At 40.6% G+C, this 21,126-nt stretch overlaps 1 protein-coding gene across 2 annotated transcripts in view; it reads right to left on the reverse strand.

Annotated features, from left to right (window-relative positions):
- Positions 1–3,385: 3,385 nt before the first annotated feature.
- The window catches only part of LOC115224287 (rab5 GDP/GTP exchange factor), a 21,117-nt gene continuing 3,376 nt past the window's right edge, over positions 3,386–21,126 (reverse strand). The window contains exons 2-8 of one of the 2 annotated variants that reach the window (XM_036513284.1): positions 16,856–16,909; positions 12,424–12,617; positions 10,627–10,745; positions 8,599–8,859; positions 6,898–7,125; positions 5,604–5,860; positions 3,386–4,264 (exon numbers count right to left, since the gene is read on the reverse strand). In XM_036513284.1, coding sequence (XP_036369177.1) covers positions 3,707–4,264; positions 5,604–5,860; positions 6,898–7,125; positions 8,599–8,859; positions 10,627–10,745; positions 12,424–12,611 — 1,611 coding nt within the window. In that variant the 5' untranslated portion in view covers positions 12,612–12,617; positions 16,856–16,909 and the 3' untranslated portion in view covers positions 3,386–3,706. The remainder of the gene's footprint in view (positions 4,265–5,603; positions 5,861–6,897; positions 7,126–8,598; positions 8,860–10,626; positions 10,746–12,423; positions 12,618–16,855; positions 16,910–21,126) is intronic. The other variant, XM_029795111.2, reaches the window with a different exon arrangement.

Below are 21,126 nucleotides of genomic sequence, written 5' to 3' on the forward strand. Positions count from 1 at the left end.
TGTGTGTATATATATATATATATATATATACTCATCATCTTTTATTAAACTTTTAATACATATTTAAAATAATATAAATGAATTAATTTTATGTACTGGCTTATGTTTTTCATTGTTTGATTTGCCTAATAGTGGTTTTATCTCTAATTTAATATAATATATATATGTGGAGACACAATGGCCCAGTGGTTAGGGCAGCGGACTCGCGGTTTCGATTCCCAGACTGGGCGTTGTGAGTGTTTATTGAGTGAAACACCTAAAGCTCCACGAGGCTCCGGCAGGTGGGGGGTGATCCCTGCTGTACTCTTTCGCCACAACTTTCTTCTGCTGGCCTGCCCACTTAGCCAGCGGGGTGGCGTCATTTGAAGGCTAAAACAATGCAAAACGCATTGTGACCAGCAATGTGTAGCAACATCTGATAGCCTGGTCAGTCACGGTGATATATATATATATACAATTATCAAGTACTCACCCTGAATTTCTATATATATATATATATATATATACACACACATATACATATATACACAACTTTTCAGAACTAAATTTTTTATTAAAGGAGTGGGAAGAGGTAAACAGAAGGCAGTAATCATTGCTAATTGTTGATTTTAAAGTACACCTTTTATGCATGCAGGCCACGAGCACACATTTTGAGTACCTAATTTAATCTACTACTTCTACAACGGGCCCTTTGTGAAGTTACGAAGTAACTGACTCTGAAGTATATTTGATACGTAAATACCCATTTTGTAGCCAGATTACTTGATGTCACATTTGTATTTGGTATTAATTTAGGATTATACAGGGGAAATGTGTATAGCTTACTAATTAAGGATAACGTGTGGAAATCTTGCTTGGCTTCAGAATTCAAAAGAGCATACCCTTTACTCTTTTACTTGTTTCAGTCATTTGACTGCGGCCATGCTGGAGCACCGCCTTTTAGTCGAGCAAACCAACCCCGGGACTTATTCTTTGTAAACCCAGTACTTATTCTATCAGTCTCTTTTGCCGAACTGCTAAGTTACGGGGACGTAAACACACCAGCATCGGTTGTCAAGCAATGCTAGGGGACAGACACACAAACACATACATATATACGACAGGCTTCTTTCAGCATCTAGAGGAATTTTTACTGTTTAGTTCCAGTGCCATAATGAATGTTATACAGATGAGAGATATGATGCTGGTCTACACAGTAATAGTGTTACATAGATGAGACTGATGATGCTAGTCTTTTTATTTAGGGTAAACACTTGTGCTCAAGTGCAGGAGTCGATGTCTTATTGGACAGTGAAGCAGCTCTATAGGTATTTCAGCAACACCAGAGCTGCCCAGGGGCCATCCACCTGCGTAAGTGACAAAACCCCCCCATACAACAGCACAAGCTTTATCGAGTCAGATGTTGTTACCCTGGGCCAGATGGTTCTGCCACTGTCACTGCTTGCTCCCTGCTGCACCACCACCACTCAGCCTCTCTCTCTCTTGAACCAGACGTCAGCTAACATTTCCTTCATAATCTTGTATTTATTTCTCCGCAAGTAAAGCGAGACACACGAAACGACATATGCTCTACAAATACACGAAAGCATGCAGAGGGTTTGAAATCAAGACCTCAGTTCTTCAATTCCCCAGTGAGGGTCACTCGACCTCTTAAACTGGATTATTATCACTACAACCATTTACATTGTGAGCTCAAATCCAGTCAGAGACAACTTATTTTACACTTAAAAGTTAATTAGTTCTAAGTCATTTCGTTGCGTTGTCTCTCCCTTCTCAAATGTGTAGCCTTGTACCAATGTAAGACTTCTATTATTGAGAACAGGCAGAATCGGTAGAGCATCACACAAAATGCCTAGAGGTATTTGACTCAAGCGGCGAGCTGGCAGAAGCGTTAGCACACCGGGCGAAATGCTTAACGGTATTTCGTCTGCCGTTACGTTGTGAGTTCAAATTCCGCCGAGGTCGACTTTGCCTTTCATCCTTTCGGGGTCGATAAATTAAGTACCAGTTACGCACTGGGGTCGATGTAATCGACTTAATACCTATGTCTGTCCTCGTTTGTCCCCTCTATGTTTAGCCCCTTGTGGGCAATAAAGAAATAGGTATTTGACTCATTTCATTGAGTTCAAATTTTGCCATGCTCAACGAGTCAATAAACTATTAAGTACCAGTCATGTAATCGACTACCCTGCCCCCCAAAATTTCAGATCTTGGGGCTAAAACCGAAAGAAATTACCATCATCATCATGATCATGAGTAACAGATTGTTAAGTATGACTGGGCAATTGAATGGTTTTTATTTCTGTTGAACAGCTTCGCTTCATCCTTAGTTGCAGACAAAGTTTGTGAAGCAAAAAGAAGCGAGTAGATTGGAGAAACTTTGGAACAATTTAAAAAGGATGGAGGGGGGCAGAAAATTTAAATAAATTTATTCTAAGATGACCTCTTGTTATATGCTTACACACACACAAATATATATATATATCTCTTTCTCTCTCTCTCTTTTACTAGTTTCAGTCATTTGACTGCGGCCATGCTGGAGCACCGCCTTTAGTTAAGCAAATCGACCCCGGGACTTATTCTTTGTAAGCCCAGTACTTATTCTATCGGTCTCTTTTGCCGAACCGCTAAGTGACTGGGACCTAAACACACCAGCATCGGTTGTCAAGCAATGCTAGGGGGACAAACATATATATATATATACATATATACAACAGGCTTCTTTCAGTTTCCGTCTACCAAATCCACTCACAAGGCTTTGGTCGGCCCGGGGCTATAGCAGAAGACACTTGCCCAAGATGCAACGCAGTGGGACTGAACCCGAAACCATGTGGTTGGTAAGCAAGCTACTTACCACACAGCCACTTCTGCGCCTATATATATATAATAATTTAATTATAGCCATGAAACGTATGTAGTTTTTACTTATTATATATTTATCATTCTTTTTATACTTTTTGGGGAAAAAAAAAATTAAATATATATATATATATATATATATATTATATTTATATTATTTGTTATTTATGTTTTGTAGGCGCGGGCATGGGTGTGTGGTTAGGGGGCTTGCTTCCTAGCTACATGGTTTCGGGTTCAGTCCCACTGCGTGGCACTTTGGGCGGGTGTCTCTACTATAGCCCCGAGTTGACCGAAGCTCTGTGATTGAATTCGGTAGGCGGAAGTTACTGCCGTGTATGTGTAGGTGCTCAGCGCCTCTCCGAAAGATAGAGAGGTTTTGGTTTATGTCTATCACTGTTTGAGTTGCCTAATAGTGGTTTTATCTCTAATTCATATTTCATATATATATATATATATATACATACATACACACACACACTAATTAACAGCCAAGACTTATACAAATATATAAAAACTAAATGACAGATTTCAGAAAGGAAAACATTATTTTTGAGAACAAAGACAAGAGAGAGAATGAGCTGCTTGGTAGAAATTGAACTCGGCATCAACATCACTGGAATCTCATTTGGTGTTCTGTCATTGATTTTTTTCTTTTTTTTTCCTTTTGTCCCCACATTTGAATTCTTGTCCACCGGTGCCTACCATTTCAATGGTTCGATGGCATTTACATTAAAAACAGAAAATAATTCTTACTTGATCCCATTGGCTTAAAAGTGAAAAAAAAAAAAAATTTCAACCCATATCAAAATAAAAAGGAAGGGGTTTAATGTTCGTTAGAAGTTTAGTCTCATGGGAGTTGTGTGGGTTCAAGGAAATTTGCATCAATGGGTGAATCAGTGTTGTATAACAATGATGGAGACGGTAATGAATTAATCTGTGGCTGCTCAGGAAGGGATTCCTGAGGTGGGGGTGGTGGTTGTTGTTGTTGTTGTTCTGTGAGAGAAACAAGTGCTACCTGTGCTGACACCTGGGATTGGATAGGGACAAGAGGAGGAGGTAACTTGTGAGTTTCCTCGCTGACTTCATCGATTTCGACTTTGACCTTACGCGGTTTGATGGTCAGTGGGTTTCGTTCGAGAACATTCTGGATTTCCTGTTTGAAGTTCTCCTTGAACTCTTCGACGTCTCTCTGCAGTTGCATGGCTTCGGCCATCACCTTGTCGTGCCGCTTCTGCATCTCGGTCAACCTCTGCAGGTTCTCGTACATCAAGCGCATGCCTTCGCACATGTATTCGTTGCCACGCGAGGGAGGAGTCGCTTCTCCGGACATGTAGCGTTCAAACTCCACCTGGTTCAAACTAAGTGAGTCGGCAGCAATGTTCTCAATGAATGCCACAGCACAACACTGGCAATAAACAAAACACAAGTGTTAATATCTACACGAAAAACAGAGACACAAACAAACAATTGGATTTAATTATTATAATAATAATCCTTTCAACTAAAGGCACAAAGCCTGCAAATGGTTTTGTTTTACTGTCAGCTACTTTTAGCCAACCCTGTGTGTGTGTGTGTGTGTGTGTATACCCATGGAAAGCGGACATTAAATGATGATGATGATATATATATATATATATGTGTGTGTGTATGTATGTATGAAAGAGAGACATACCTAATTACAGAGAAGATTTTCTAACTAGAAAGTATATGGCCTGGTCAGCCTGTAATGACATGCATAAGATCTGGTCATCAAATCTAAGTAGAGACTTCAAACTTGAAATCTTCAAAGCCACAGTCGAACCAATTCTACTATATGGCTCAGAAACCTGGACGTTATCAAAGAAGCTTGAGAGGCAGTTTAGATGGAACCTACACTCGCCTCCTTATGAGAGCTCAAAATCTCTCGTGGAGGCGCCATCCAACTAAAATGCAAATATATGGGAAATTACCACCTGTGTCATCTCTTGTGAAAGGTAGGAGAGTCCAGTTTGCTGGACATTGTTGTAGAGCTGAAAAAGAAGTAATTTCTACTCTTCTCCTCCGGAAGCCATCTACTCGCAACACCAGAGGGCGCACACTCTCCTACCCTGATGTAATCTCCAGGGATACAGGCATCCAGCAACAGGACCTCCGTAATGCTATGATGGACCGTGAAGTCTGGCGTAGCATGGTAAATTCCATTGTCTCGACCACGGTCGAACAATGATGACGATGACAGAGAATTATCAAAGCAAACACAGATTAATTGTTAACCGTTTAGCATTTAAACTGGCCATATCTGGCCCAAATATTGTTTTATGTTAAAGTATATTTCTTTACTAACACCGAGAGGACAGACAAATGGATTAAGTCGACTACATCGACCACAGTGCATAACTGATACTTAATTTATCGACCCCGAAAGGATGAAAGGCAAAGTCGACCTCGGCAGAATTTGAACTTGGAACGTAACGACAGACGAAATACGCCCGGCGTGCTAACGTTTCTGCCAGCTCGCCGGGCAAGGTCTGGCCTCTCACCCCTATCCTTCAGTGTCATTCTAAAAACAAACAATCACATCACTGAAGTCTCAAAGCTACAAGACAATGCACGATTAATTCAAAACTATGAATAGAGAAGCATCACATTTGACAAATGCATTGAGTGTACAGGTGGAAGTGGAGAGTATGTAGACCAAAGAAATCTCTATCAGCACAATGCTAAACGGTTAAAAAAGGTTGTTACATGGAAACCCAGATACTTACAAGGTTGGTGAAATAATAGCCAGCCTCACCACTCATAAGGCGGCTGGGGTTGGAAAACCGGGTGATGTACTGGATATTGGACTGGAGTAAAGGCGGGTTAGCCTTTAGGACAATGTAAATTAGAGCAGGCAGGAATTCATCGGCGCTGGCTGGACTGTCTTTCGATGCACGCAACACTTCAAATATATGTTTGCTGCATTTCACCAAACATGCTAATTTGTCTTGCGGTGCACGTTTCGAATTCATTTCAATAATATCTGCAATATCAGCAAATTATTTGTTCAATTAAATTAGCATCGTTGATAAAATATAATCAGAAATAGCTAATTTAGCTCTTAGATTACTTGTTATATATAAAAAAACAGGATTTAAAAAGGGCAAGAATAATCCGGAGAGTATTCTTGCACATGTGGCTGTGTGGTCAAGTACTTTGCTTCAAAACCACTTGGTTCTGGGTTCAGTACCATGGCATGGCACCTTGGGCAGGTATCTTCTATTATAGCCCTGTGATAACCAAATCCTGTGAGAGGATTTGGCAAACAGAAACTGAAAGAAGCTCATTACATATGTGTGTATATATACCCGTGCACGTGTGTGTTTGTCCTTCTGATAGTTGTAAACAAGTATCCCTGTCATATAAGATGTGTTGTTTGTTTACAATTTTCCATTGAAACATGTCCAGCCACATGGAAACATTATCTTGCCTTGAAAAAAGGTGAGGTTTGGTGATAGGAAAGGCATCCAGCCATAGAAAATCTACTTCGACATATTCCAGCTGTGTACAGAAAAGGGGGGATGTTGAAATCATCGTCGTTTAGCGTCCGCTTTCCATGCTAGCATGGGTTGGACGGTTCAACTAGGGTCTGGGAAACCAGAAGGCTGCGCCAGGCCCAGTCTGATCTGGCAGGGTTTCTACAGCTGGATGCCCTTCCTAACGCCAACCACTCCAAAAGTGTAGTGGGTGGGTGCTTTTTACGTGCCACCTGCACAGGAGCCAGACGAGGCTGGCAACAGCCACAATCGGATGGTGATGAAAGAAAGAGACTGAGGGAGAGTTATTTAACCTGCTAGAAATAGCAGCTAAACTATTCTCAGATAACACCTTAAGACAAACAAAAGAAAAAGGTCACATCAGCTCATATACTGAGATACTGTTTGCAAAAAAAAAAAAAAGAAAGATGGTTATGTATGGATTGTCTCTTATCAATGGTTAACCTGATCGGGGATGATGTGAAACTATTAACGAATTCATTAAAGCATTTAGTCTGATGCTTTACCATTTCTGTCAATTTACCTGTAATTGCCTGGTCCACCAGTTGTCGAACCGCAGGTTCATGTTCAGCAATAGACATGTCCAGCATCTGTGGATTGACCCAATGGAAACTTCGAATACGAGCCTGGATGGTCAAGTCTTTCTCCTCATCATTGGTGTGTGGAGAACAGAAAACCAACCGGTACAGAGTTGTCATGATGAATTTTTCTATGTAATCCATAAGCTGTTCTGTGGTTTCTGCAGTGCAACCTGTTGAGTATAAGGGTAGAGGATAAGGTAGAGGATAAGGGTAGAAAACAGAGGAGTGGAAAAACTGGAAGCTGGGTTAATAAGTCGGTTAGGTTACAGGGACGGTTTCTGATTCAACTGCCGGTCCCATAATTTCCAGTCATACTGAGATAAAGAGATGAAATTAATTCTATGAATCCCTCCCACCTCTCAAAAATTGCTCTTTCTCTTCAAAGACAAAAAGTACCCCAACCATGCCCCACACCAACAAATGATACGTCCTCTACAAAAGTTCAAGGCAGACAGCCTATAATAAAAAAACCACTCTCGTATTTTAGGACAGTGCAACTATGCAACCAATAAAAGGTCATCCAATTGATTGGCATGAACTCCTTCACCCACAAGCTCTAACCCCTAGCTTTCCCCACACAAATGCTGTCCCTCCTCACTCAGCCTTTTCTACTGTTACTACATTGACCACTGATCTTTGGAACTGGCCAGTCTCTAACCTCCACTCAAGCATTCCCTCACCACCCCATGTTCCATTTCTCTACTACCCACAAGGGGCCAAACAAGGACAGACAAAGAGATCAAGTCGATTACATCGACCCCAGTGCGTAACTGGTACTTAATTTATCGACCCCGAAAGGATGAAAGGCAAAGTCGACCTCGGCGGAATTTGAACTCGGAACATAAGAACAGATGAAATACGGCTATGCATTTCGCCCAGTGTGCTAACGTTTCTGCCAGCTCGCCACCCCATGTTCTGTCCACCACTACCCTAGACCCCTGCACTAAACATAAATCCAAGTCTTTCCAGTCCAGAATATTAATTCTCTGGAATTCCGTCCTGTCCACATTTTCCCTACAGTCTTCAACTTACAACAGGAAAAAGAGTCTGGACTTTTCATAAACTGTACAACCCCATTTTTTTTTTATTATCAGAAACTAGCAGTATCGCCCGGCGTTGCTCGGGTTTGTAAGGGAAATAACTATATAAGCATTTTTAGAGAGTTACTTCCCTTATAGATGCCAATTCGGGCTTTGTTAGCCATTTCTGTTTTGGTGTCTTCAAGCCATGAAGTCGTTGTTCTAAAAGAACGCTGGTCTCCTTGACAACGCTTTACGACGTTGATTTCCTTACACTCCCTTCCCCACAGCTTCACGAGGGAGGGACGAAGGGGGAGAAGCAACACAGGTGCAGATGTGAGCATGGACGCCAACTCCGCCGCCATCGACACATGAAAAAATATGCATTAAAATGGAATAAAAAATGATGTTAAATTTTTTTTTAAATCGTAGACTCATCGTTGACGCGCGCTAATACTCAGACGGGCTCGATATGAATCACGACTATAAGATACCCGAATTTGGTTAAACTGCACCGCAAAATGTGGGAGTAGTTAGGAATCTAAATCGAAGGGGACAGACACTCACACAACTACAGTTTTATATATATATAGATATGTTTGGCATGAAACAGTTCAAACTTACTGCTATAAAGCGGGGTTCCATGGAATTGATCAGACATGCTCTGGTAGAAATCTTGCACCATTTCAGACAGTTCCTCAATGGAATAGTCAGTGAGGTTATGGATCCGTTCATTCAAGTTTCGCACTCGTTTGGAAACGTCGAGTGCAACTGGCTTCTTTAAAGTTTGAAGGAATTCAGCAAATTCACCACCAACCTGCTGACTCTCCAGGCTAGCACGTCGCACCTCCTTCTTTCGGGTGGCCAATTGATCCGGAGAAGATTCTGGAAGAATAAGAGAAAAAAAAATGATTTAGTATTTAGAAGTGAGACAACAACAATGATTGTTACTAAAAGTCCTCTGCAATTCCTTCTCTCTTTTTACTCTTTTACTTGTTTCAGTCATTTGACTGTGGCCATGTTGGAGCACTGCCTTTAATCGAGCAACTCGACCCTGGGACTTATTCTTTTGTAAGCCCAGTACTTATTCTATCGGTCTCTTTTGCCGAACCGCTAAGTAACGGGAACATAAACACACCAGCATCGGTTGTCAAGCAATGCTAGGGGACAAACACAGACACACATATATATATACATATATATACGACAGGCTTCTTTCAGTTTCCGTCAACCAAATCCACTCACAAGGCTTTAGTCGGCCCGAAGCTATAGTAGAAGACACTTGCCCAAAGTGCCACGTAGTGGGACTGAACCCGGAACCATGTGGTTGGTAAACAAGCTACTTACCACACAGCCACTCCTGCATTTTTTTTTTGCAATCATTGACCGGCTTATTATTCACTTTGATTTCATCAGAACCAGAAAGCTTTTGAAGATCATGGGCACTAAACCTCATAGACTCAGGTCTTGCATGGACCCTAGTATTGATAAGGCTTGAACTTAATCTGGTTAACATGTCATGTAAGTGACTGAGATTACAATGTTTGTCCCTATACCTAACAATGCCATTCAAAACTTAAGCAATCATATATAATATAATGAAATCATTGTATACAGTGCTCAGGTGCACCACAACTTGTCAGAGTATATGCAGTAATGTACAAATGTCTGGAAAGCGAACAATGCATGAGTCAGATACATGCTTGTGTGTGTGTATGGAGGGGAGAAAATCAGGTGTAGTGTTGGCGAATCTCAGAAAGCATGGAAGTTTTGAAGGATGCAGTGCTCCGACAACTAACAACTGATGCCGGCAGTTTGTTCAATGCTTCAGCAACTCTCAGTGTGAAAAAATGTTTCCGAAAGTCATGGGACCTGTGCTGTTTTCTGACTTTGGAATCTCAAACTTACAAGATAATGCATAATTAATTCAAATCAATGTCAATGAACATTTATTACATTTGACGGAATAATCTGAATAGTAAAGGGCTAATGTCTGTTATGCCATGCTTGGACAGGTGGGCAGCAAGGTTTTCTCCAAGACAAAAGCCAAAATTACAAGCTCAAAACGACCTTCGAACTTTAGGTCTCACCAAGGAAATGACTAGAGACCGAGACCTATGGAAGTATGCTGTGCGTGAGAAGACCCAGCAGGACAAGTGAGACCATAACCCATGGCCTCTACCTGGGATGTAGCCAGTCGACTTATGCATACCTTTCCTTCTTGGGACACAAAACTCCACTTGTGAAGACCTGTTGAGGCAAGTGGAAATCAGAACCAAAATCGAAGTCGATCAACATCAATGGAAATTGCAGCTGTGATACCAGTGCCGGTGGCACGTAAGCGAACCATCCAATCGTGGCCGTTGCCAGCCTCGCCTGACCCCCGTGCCGGTGGCACGTAAAAAGCATCATCCGACCGTGGCTGTTTGCCAGCCCCGTCTGGCACCTGTGCTGGTGGCACATAAAAAGCACCCACTACACTCACGGAGTAGTTGATGTTAGGAAGGGCATCCAGCCGTAGAAACATTGCCAGATCAGACTGGGCCTGGTGCAGCCTTCTGGCTTCCCAGACCCCGGTCGAACCATCCAACCCATGCTAGCATGGAAAGCGGACGCTAAATGATGATGATGATGGAAATAATAGTAACAAACCTTTCTGTAAGGGTCGTTTGAAGATGGATTTCACTGTGTGACTTCGTTTGTTTGTCTGTTGGGTTTTTTTCTCTTCAAACTTCGAGAAAGATGGTGGAGAGTCACCAAGTCCAGCCAGTCTGAAAGAAATAACAAAAGACATAGAAATCAAAATTCTGTAGAAAAGAACAAAAAACAGCAGTTTTAAATATTTCATCATCATTGTTTTAATGTCGACTTTTTTTATGCTGTGATGGGTCGGATAGAATTCGATGAGTGAAGTTTTCCATTGTTGCTAATCCTCACCTGTTTCCGAATAAGGTAATATTTCTCTGTGACCAGACATGTTTTTATGGAACATTGGAAACAAAGAACACAACTTGTATAACAACAACTACCATGGGATGTCAAGGCAAGGAGCCACACACACAACAGGCTTCTTTCAGTTTCTACATATCAAATCCACTCAGAGGGCTTTTGTTGATCGGAGGCTTTAGCATAAAACACTTGCCCAAGGTGTCACACTGTGGAATTGAACCCACAACCACATCATTGAGGAGCAAACTTCTTAACCACTCAGCTAAGCATAGTTTTCATTAAGCAAAATGGCTAGCATTAATGAGGTTATCTTTATATCTAATTAATCCTTTTGTTACCACATTTGGCAACGAGTACAGTGAAGAATTCCGGGTAGAGGTAGGGGTCCACCAAGGTTCAGTCCTCAGCCCCCTCCTATTTATCATAGTCCTCCAGGCAATAACGGAGGAATTCAAGACAGGATGCCCCTGGGAGCTCCTCTAAGCTGATGACCTTGCTCTAATTGCTGAGTCACTATCAGAACTAGAGGAGAAGTTTCAAGTGTGGAAACAAGGATTAGAATCGAAGGGCCTTAGAGTCAACCTAGCTAAAACCAAAGTCCTAATAAGTAGGAATGCAGGCAAACCACAAATCCCTTAAGGTAGATGGCCCTGCTCGATCTGTAGAAGAGGCGTAGGTAGAAACTCTATAAGATGTACCCAGTGTCAGCTATGGACACATAAGAGGCGCAGCAATATCAAAGGAAGGCTGACTGGGAGGATAGCTTTCGTATGTGGCAGATGCTCGGGAGCTATAAATAACACTGAAAATGTGCAGAGAACACATTCCGCCACATTCCAGGGAGAATGTGAAGTTGCTAAGTATCTTGCAAGACAAAGAAATGAGAGGAACAGGAAAAAGGAGGAAAATGTAAAAGAAAACATCTCCTCGACTAAATGGGGGAGTGTTACTAGGTCCACTTATGTTGGAAATTACTTTAACAATAAAGAATTCCACTTCAGCGTCCTAATAATCAAATGAACTGAAATATCTTATTCAACATAGGTGCAGGAGTGGCTGTGTGGTAAGTAGCTTGCTTACCAACCGCATGGTTCCGGGTTCAGTCCCACTGCGTGGCACCTTGGGCAAGTGTCTTCTGCTATAGCCTCGGGCCAACCAAAGCCTTGTGAGTGGATTTGGTAGACGGAAACTGGAAGAAGCCTGTCGTATATATGTATATATATATATATGGATGTGTGTGTTTGTGTGTCTGTGTTTGTCCTCCCAACATTGCTTGACAACCAATGCTGGTGTGTTTACGTCCCTGTCACTTAGCGGTTCGGCAAAAGAGAACCGATAGAATAAGTACTAGGCTTACAAAGAATAAGTCCTGGGGTCGATTTGCTCGACTAAAGGCGGTGCTCCAGCATGGCCGTAGTCAAATGACTGAAACAAGTAAAAGAGTAACAATAGAGGTTTAGGTTTCAAATCTGGAGTAAAATACTGAAGAATATGATTTACCGTTTTGCCTTCTGTAAAGCATCATGCTGCACTTGGGCTTGCTTTGCCTTTTGGTAGACTTCCCGGTAGCACTTTGAACAGAACCCTTGCCAGGCTGGGTTACCGTAGTAACCGCATCCATTCTTGCAAAGCAAGTCAGACTCATCAATGTGGAAGGTCTTCTTGCTGTTTTTCTTAGTCACACTCATGTTTTCCTGGAAGAATACAAGAAACCAATGACATCACTAGGATAGGCATCATAATAATAATAATAATAATAATAATAATAATAATAATAATAATAATTCTTTCTACAATAGGCACAAGGCCTGAAATTTGGGGTGCTCAAATGGTACTTAATTTATCAACCCTGAAAGGATGAAAGGCAATGTTCAACCTCGGTGGAATTTGAACTCAGGACATAAAGACAGACAAAATGCTACTAAACATTTTGCCCAGCATGCCAAAGGTTCTGCCAGTTCACCACCTTCAATAATAATAATAATATTAATAATAATAATAATAATAATAATAATAATAATGCCCTGATGCAGTACCAGGCAGTGGCTCTCATGGCTTCTGATCTTAACTGATTGGAAGTGTTATCATGTACATTTTGACACTACAGTAACTTATATTCATTGGGCATCCAGCTGTAGAGTCCTTACCAGATCAGACTGGAGCCTGGTGCAGCCTTCTGGCTTCCAAGACCCCGGTCGAACCGTCCAACCCATGCTAGCATGGAAAATGGACGTTAAACGATGATGATGATCATCATCATCATCCTCATTGTTTTTACATCCACTCAGGGATTTGATGAATTAGATTTTCTACAGCTGGATGCCCTTCATGTCACCAACCATTACTCGTTTCCGAGCAAGGTAACGTGTCGCCATGGCTGTACAAATTTACACAGAAGGTTGGAATCGGAGGACACTACCCTTGAGTGATGGTGACACTTGTTTACGACTTATTATGCAATTTTCACGATATCGTATGATAGTCGTAAACAAATGTCACTGTCACACAAGCAGAGTCGTTTATATCCGATATTCTGCTAACCACAGATCTGGCCATGGAGAAATATCACCATGCTTGGAAACGAGAGGGTTGGCAACAGGAAAGGCATCCAAACATAGAAATCTGTCTCAAGAGATTTCATCTGACCCGAGCTAACATGGAGAAGTGGACATCATGGTGGTTATTTAATGCTTAAACCAGAGAGGAGAAAGTTGATGTGAAAGAGAACAAAAATCATTTGGTTATTGGTCAGGATTCTTTCACAGATAGAGGACAAACGCTTGACCAGACAGACTGACAGACATGCTGACAAACCACTTGGAATAATCTAAAACCAAAAGAAAAAAATAACAAACAAACAATACATTTGGATCCTTCCTCTATCCAAAATATATCTGGAAGGAAATGTAAAAGTTATCAAATTTCAAGAACCTTAAAATGAAAATACACATGACATGGAATGTGAAAATAAAAACTGTGGCCATCTTTACAGGCGTGTCTGTGGTTATGGGTTCAATCTCACTGTATGGTACCTGGGGCAAGTGTCCTCTCTTTTAATGCTAGGCTGACCAATGCCTTGATGTATATACAGGGTGAGGTGAATAAACCGTCGTCTAAATTATGCAAAAAATGAAAATAACACTGACATCCCATTTTAACAGATATATTTACCAAAATTACATAAAAATATCTTGAAATACTTAAGAGAAAATTTATTCAATAAAATCGGCATTGGCTTCAACAACGGCCTCCAGATGACTTCAGAATCTCCTGCAACTCTTCTGGGTGGTCACCTTGTTAAGTTGGTGAATGCTGGCATAATCCTTGCCTTCAGTTCATCTTCAGTGTTACAAGGAGTTTCGTTGGTCTCTCATTCAACTGTGCCCCACAAATAATAATCAAGGGGCTTGCAGCCTGGGGAGTTAGGTGGCCAGATGTTAGGGGTGATGTGGTCACAGAAATTGTCCGACAGCCATGACTGGGTTCTCCTGCTTGTGTGGCATGGTGCAGAGTCCTGTTGCCAGACACAGGATCTTATAGCAGCCACCCTCTTGACCCAGGGCAGCACTACCTCCTCCAGGCACTTGATGTAGACCTCCATGTTGAGTCTGAGGCCATGTGGGAAGATGAATGGAGGCATAGCATTGCCAACACTAGTGATCACTCCAAACACCATGATGCTAACTGGATGTTTGATTTTTTATCACTCTTGATACATGTCTGCTGATTGACACCCAAACACTCTGGAAAGTTCATATTGGAGCTTCCGATGTGAATGCCAAGTAGTACAGCATGTCGTTTCCAAATTTCTGGCAGAGAAAATTGCGTCATGTTGCTGTTTTTCTCATAGACGGTGCCCAACAGACCCTACTATACTGTGTAGTTGACAAAATCAAAAAGAAGCAATGGTGACAATTTACCCATCACACCCTGTATATATATGTATGTGTAGCTTTGTGTTTGTCTCCACCTCTGCTTCATAACTGGTGTTGATCTGTTTATGTCCCTGTAACTTAACAGGTCAGCAAAAGAAACTGATAGAATATGTACAAGACTCTAAACAAACAAAAAAAAAAAACAAGTACTGGGATTGATTTGTTTGACTAAAACCGCTTCAAGGCAGTGCCCCAGCATGGCCAAGGTCCAATCACTGAAACAAGTGTAAAATAAAAGATAATTACCAGAGAATTTGACAGAAAAATAACATTGAACAAAAGCCATCCAAGGGCTCACCATTTTACACACGATTCAGATAATATTCCGACGAGATACAGCAAACATACAACCATGGTGCAGAAATTGGTGCTGGTGCCAAGCTAGTCTAGACATAACCATCAAGAATTATGAACTTAACGAGTGGGTGGTGGTGGTGTTGATTTAGAAATTGCTAACGAAAGGGCACTGAAATTAATTAACTTTGGTGAAGCAGGCAGTGCACCTATCCAAGAAATCAAACTATTTTGGAAAGGGTTAAATAATTGTGAAAAAGTCCTAATTTCCCAGGTGTATAACAAGGAGGCAACTGGGTTCCACACCTGGTTGTGGATTAAGTAATGAATGTTTTCCAGCAGGAATTGCCATGTGGTTGGGAAGTTTGCTTCTCAGTGAGGTACGGCTTCAGTTTCAGTCCTACTGCATGGCAGTTTGGGCAAATGTTTTCTACTATGTAATATAATGTTCATCGGTCATTGTAGACAATAACCTATTTCGTCATGACCCACAAGGGGCTAAACACAGAGAGGACAAACAAGGACAAATGGATTAAGTCGATTACATCGACCCCAGTGTGTAAACTGGTGCTTAATTTATCGACCCCGAAAGGACGAAAGGCAAAGTCGACCTCGGCGGAATTTGAATCCAGACGTAACCGCAGACGAAATACCACTAAGCATTTTGTCCAGCGTGCTAACATTTCTGCCAGCTCGCCGGGACATTGTATGGGAGAAGAAACGTCATGGTGCATCAGGCTATGACCAATTAGGCTGATGCCTGCCTGGAAGCTTCTGCTGTAGTTTGGGCACTGGCTGTCTGCTGGAAATTGCAGTGGGTTTGGTAGATCGAAACTGAGAGAAGCTTATAATACGAATGTATATGTATGTCTCCCCTTGTCTTGACATCACTGTCATACAAGCAGGTCATTCATTTCCAATCATCATCATCATCATTTAGTGTCCGCTTTCCATGCTAGCATGGGTTGGACGGGTCAACTGGGGTCTGGGAAGCCAGAAGGCTGCACCAGGCCCAGTCTGATCTGGCAATGTTTCTACGGCTGGATGCCCTTCCTAACGCCAACCACTCCATGAGTGTAATGGGTGCTTTTTACGTGCCAGACGAGGCTGGCAAACGGCCACGATCGGATGGTGCTTTTTACGTGCCACTGGCACGGAGGCCAGGTGAGGCTGGCAATGGCCACGATCGGATGGTGCTTTTTACGTGCCACTGGCAATATTCTACAAAACTATGTCTGGCCGTGGGAAAATATTACCTTGCTTCGAAACTGGTGAAGATCGACAACAGGAAGGGCATCTGGCCATAGGATACTTCCTCAGCAAATTCCATCCAACCCATGTGAGCATGGAAAAGTGGACATTAAAACAATGATGAAGACAATGCATGAACGTAGACAGTCATACACCATTTTGAAGTTAGCGACAGAGGAGAGTTTGGCACAGCCAGGTGTTTCAAAAGTCATCAAGAATCAGCTGTTAGTGCTTTATTACCATTCCAAGAATTTGTGGTTCTATATGTAGAGCATAAAAACTGGGTTCTTCTCACATTTTATTACTGCAGTGCATAAATAACAGTAAGATGGCCTCGGACTTTCTACTGATTAGGTGAAGAAAACACGACTAAATTCTGGTCAACACACCTGCTCACTCAGGTGGTCCCCAGCTGGTCAGTAGTTGCAGTAGAATAAGGTTTGTGTTCTTACCACTCAGTGTTATCTCCAATGTTAGATCCAATTTAGCGAAGGTTTGATTGTAGCCTGCAAGAGATTCTTATATCAACAAAGATACTGGACAAAGTTCTTGAGATGACAGAAGAGGACAATCTTAGGAAAGTCACACAAAGACACGGAACTCTATGTAATAGCAAACACTACAGCCTCAAAATATTCAATACAGGAGATTCATCAAAGGAACTGAAGAATGCCTTCATAGTAAATGCTTGGTAGAGAAAAAAATAAAAACTAATGTATATAGGGAGAATATGGTTTTGAAGGATTCAAGAATTTTCATCATATGAAACTCATTTCACAGAAAATGGTTCCAAGACAAAGCAGGGGTTCTCAACAGGGCCATGGAGCCAGAGTTGGTAAAGTTAAAACAATGATGAAGACGATGCATGAACGTAGACAGTCATACACCATTTTGAAGTTATCTTTATTCTTTAATATAAACCAGGAGACATGGGTAGAAGTGGTAACAAATGGTCTCAGGATATTGAAGAGATGACCCAAGAATTACAGCAGATGGAAAGATATCCTGGAAAAGATTCGAACATGCAAGCTGGGGGTGGAGAGAGGAATGAGTAAATTATGATGTTATATTTGTTTTATAGTTTTATAGTATTTTCTGTAATTTTATTAGTTTATCGCGGCCAGAGTAATGTGTGTGTGCGTATTATATGAGAAACCATTATATATATAGATATATATATATATATATATAAGTTCAGCAAAATTTAGATTCAGATGAATATGGTACTTAAATTAAAGGCACCAGAATTTTGTATGGTATTATCCATATAAATCAAATGGGGTGATTATAATCAAAATAAGCAACAAGGATATCCAAGGTAGTGTAGTACAATTGTTTCATGCTACTCCATTTTATTAAACCTGTGGGTGAAGATTGCTCTAAATTTTAAAACTGATGTAATACTTACAGTGTTTAATAAAATGAAGTAGCATGAAACAATTGTACTACACTACCTTGGATATCCTTGTTGCTTATTTTGATATATATATATATATATATATACATACATACACACACACACAGAGGTGAGTATATAAATCCAAAACAAGGTGAAAAAATAGTGCTCAATATCAAAGGTAGAGTGACATATTTTTTATTAAAGCTGTAAAATTATCGCAGAATTGTTACTCTGAGTTTTTCGAGTCCCATCCGACCAACTGATTAACAGTTCTGATAATTTTGCAGCTTTAATAAAAATCATATATATATATATATATATATATATACATACATACACACACACACAGAGGTGAGTATATAAATCCAAAACAAGGTGAAAAAATAGTGCTCAATATCAAAGGTAGAGTGACATATTTTTTATTAAAGCTGTAAAATTATCGCAGAATTGTTACTCTGAGTTTTTCGAGTCCCATCCGACCAACTGATTAACAGTTCTGATAATTTTGCAGCTTTAATAAAAATCATATATATATATATATATATATATATATATATATGATGGACTCTCTTGTTGAAGATGACGTGTGAGTAGTGTTCGAATTTTTCCGAACGGACTGCACAAATGATTTGTTTATAGCGATTAAAATGTATGTGCTGTACACTTTCTCCGTCACTTTCTCCATCAAATCGACGTTGCCTGAAAAGGGTACAGCATCCAAACCACTACGCTGTGTGCCCTATACTTAATACATACGTAACAGTTTGACTCAGCCCTCATGTGACCAAAGTTTCGTGGGCGCCTAAGACGAACCCATCTCTCGATATTTTACGACGGGTTCGTCATGCACACCGAAGCTGAGTCAAACTATTATCAATATACACATTGTATAGGCGCAGGAGTGGCTGTGTGGTAAGTAGCTTGTTTACCAACCACATGGTTCCGGGTTCAGTCCCCCTGCATGGCACCTTGGGCAAGTGTCTTCTACTATAGCCTCGGGCTGCCCAAAGCCTTGTGAGTGGATTTCGTAGACGGAAACTGAAAGAAGCCCGTCGTATATATGTATATGTATATATATATGCGTGTGTGTTTGTGTGTCTGTGTTTGTCTCCCTAGCATTGCTTGACAACCGCTGCTGGTGTGTTTATGTCCCCGTTACTTAGCGGTTCGGCAAAAGAGAACGATAGAACAAGTACTGGGCTTACAAAAGAATAAGTCCCGGGGTCGAGTTGCTCGATTAAAGGCGGTGCTCCAGCATGGCCGCAGTCAAAATGACTGAAACAAGTAAAAGAGTAAAGAGTAAAGAGTATTGTACACATCAACCTTGTTAGCATCGGTTAATTCAAACAATAGGCTAAAATGGAGATTCTTTCTTTGTATTATGCGTTAGTACGGTTTAACGGGGGGGGGGCGGGGTTCGCTGTGTATAAAGAAAATTTACAAAAGGTAAAAAAAAAAATAGAAAAAAAAAAACTGTGTATCGTCTCCGCAGCAACAGTTGAAAAAGCAACGTATGTCCACTGTCTGATCACATGCGGATGACAAACGAAGGTAGAATATATATTTATTATCTATTTACATACATGTCAGATAATAAATTTGAAACAGACAGGTGTGTGTGTGAGAGAGAGAGAGAGAGAGAAAGAGAGAGAGAGAGAGAGAGAGAGAAACGGGGGTGGGGGTGAATAAACCCCACCCACCCATTAAATGACTCAATACTAAAGTATTACAATAATGACTATTCGTTCGTATCGATAGCATGTTTTGATTTTTTTTTCTTTCAGTTTACTATTTGTGTTGCTATCGATCTACCTCTCTCTCTCTCTTCCTTTAACACGACACACATATACAGTTCAAAAACAGTAAGTAGGATAAATAAATATGCGAAGCTGTATTTGTCGATTTACAATAAATCAGCACACACACACACACACACACACAGACAATAAATGTATGTGTGAGCATTTTCTGTGTATATATATCGAACTATAGTATTTTATATTATTATCATTATTATTATTATTATTATGACACCATGCGGTGTCAATATTACTACCTGCGACTCTAATAATAATATATAAATGCGTGTATGTGCGTGCTTATTCCGTTAGACAGACAGGTACGCAGACAAGAGACTGAAGTAAATTGTGAATAATATAATATGTAAGTGAAATAAATCTTTTAAAAATATTATGATTGTCTTGCTAAAAATAAAGGTTTTGAATAAGATTATGTTAAAAAAAAGAAAATTAAAATAATTTTGCCAATGTGCTTTTCCAAACAAATTCATAATTTATACACACACACACTCAGAAAAATGTAACCAGGGTTTAGTTTTATCTTCAAAAAAGCCCAACCAAATGATTCCAGCAACTTCAGGACTATAATTGATATGTTAGAATTCCAAGAGAGGCATTAGGCCAGAGCAGTGCTTTTCAAACTTTTTGCTGGAGCGGAACCCCAAGGAAACATTCCACTGGCTCGAGGAACCCCAGTGCAATAATTTAATAGTCTTATGCACACATATCTGCACAGGAGAATTAAAAATTACTGCCGATTTTAGCAGTTTTGTAACTTCTTGCGGAACCCCTGGACTGTACTGGCGGAACCCTAAGGTTCCGAGGAACCCTGGTTAAAAGCTACTGGTCCAGAGGTTGTTTGGCATTTTTTTTTTTGACACACGCCAGTTTCACTTCGATATTAGAAATTGTAAGAAATATATCGAAATATAATTACTATTCGTTACTTTCCCGTCGTAATTATACAGAGAGCTTGATTCGTTTTGAGACTGTGTGTGGTTAATCAATTATTCCCCGCCAGTTTATTGTACCAGTGAACATTCCAAAGGTAGGCGTGTACCTGATACCCTTGCAGGTAAACACACAAACGTGGGAAATCTAATGACAAATTGCATCGTAGAGGGAGCGAGAGAAAAAAAATCAATTAAATAAAGCTTTAGAAAATAATTATCGAAGCAGTACTTGACTGGTACTTTATTTTATCGACCACGGAGGGACGAAAGTAAAAAGTTGACCTCGACGTATTTCAACCCTTTATGTTCCGAGTTCAAATTCGATCGAAGTAAACTTAGCCTTTCGTCCTTTCGAGATCGATAAAATAAAGTATTAAAGTACCAGTCAAGTATTTTGACCCGTGTAATCGACAAAGACACTCTCTTCAAAATTGCTGGCCTTGGGTTTGCCTAAATCAGAAAATATTTTCTCTCGGCTTTACACGTTCTAGGTTCAATTCCTGCCGGGGCCAACGTCGCTTTTCAATCTTTGAGGGTTGATAAAGTATTAAAGCACCAGTCAAGTACAGGGG

This window comes from Octopus sinensis, linkage group LG25 (genome assembly GCF_006345805.1).
Source record: "Octopus sinensis linkage group LG25, ASM634580v1, whole genome shotgun sequence".
NCBI lineage: Eukaryota > Metazoa > Mollusca > Cephalopoda > Octopoda > Octopodidae > Octopus > Octopus sinensis.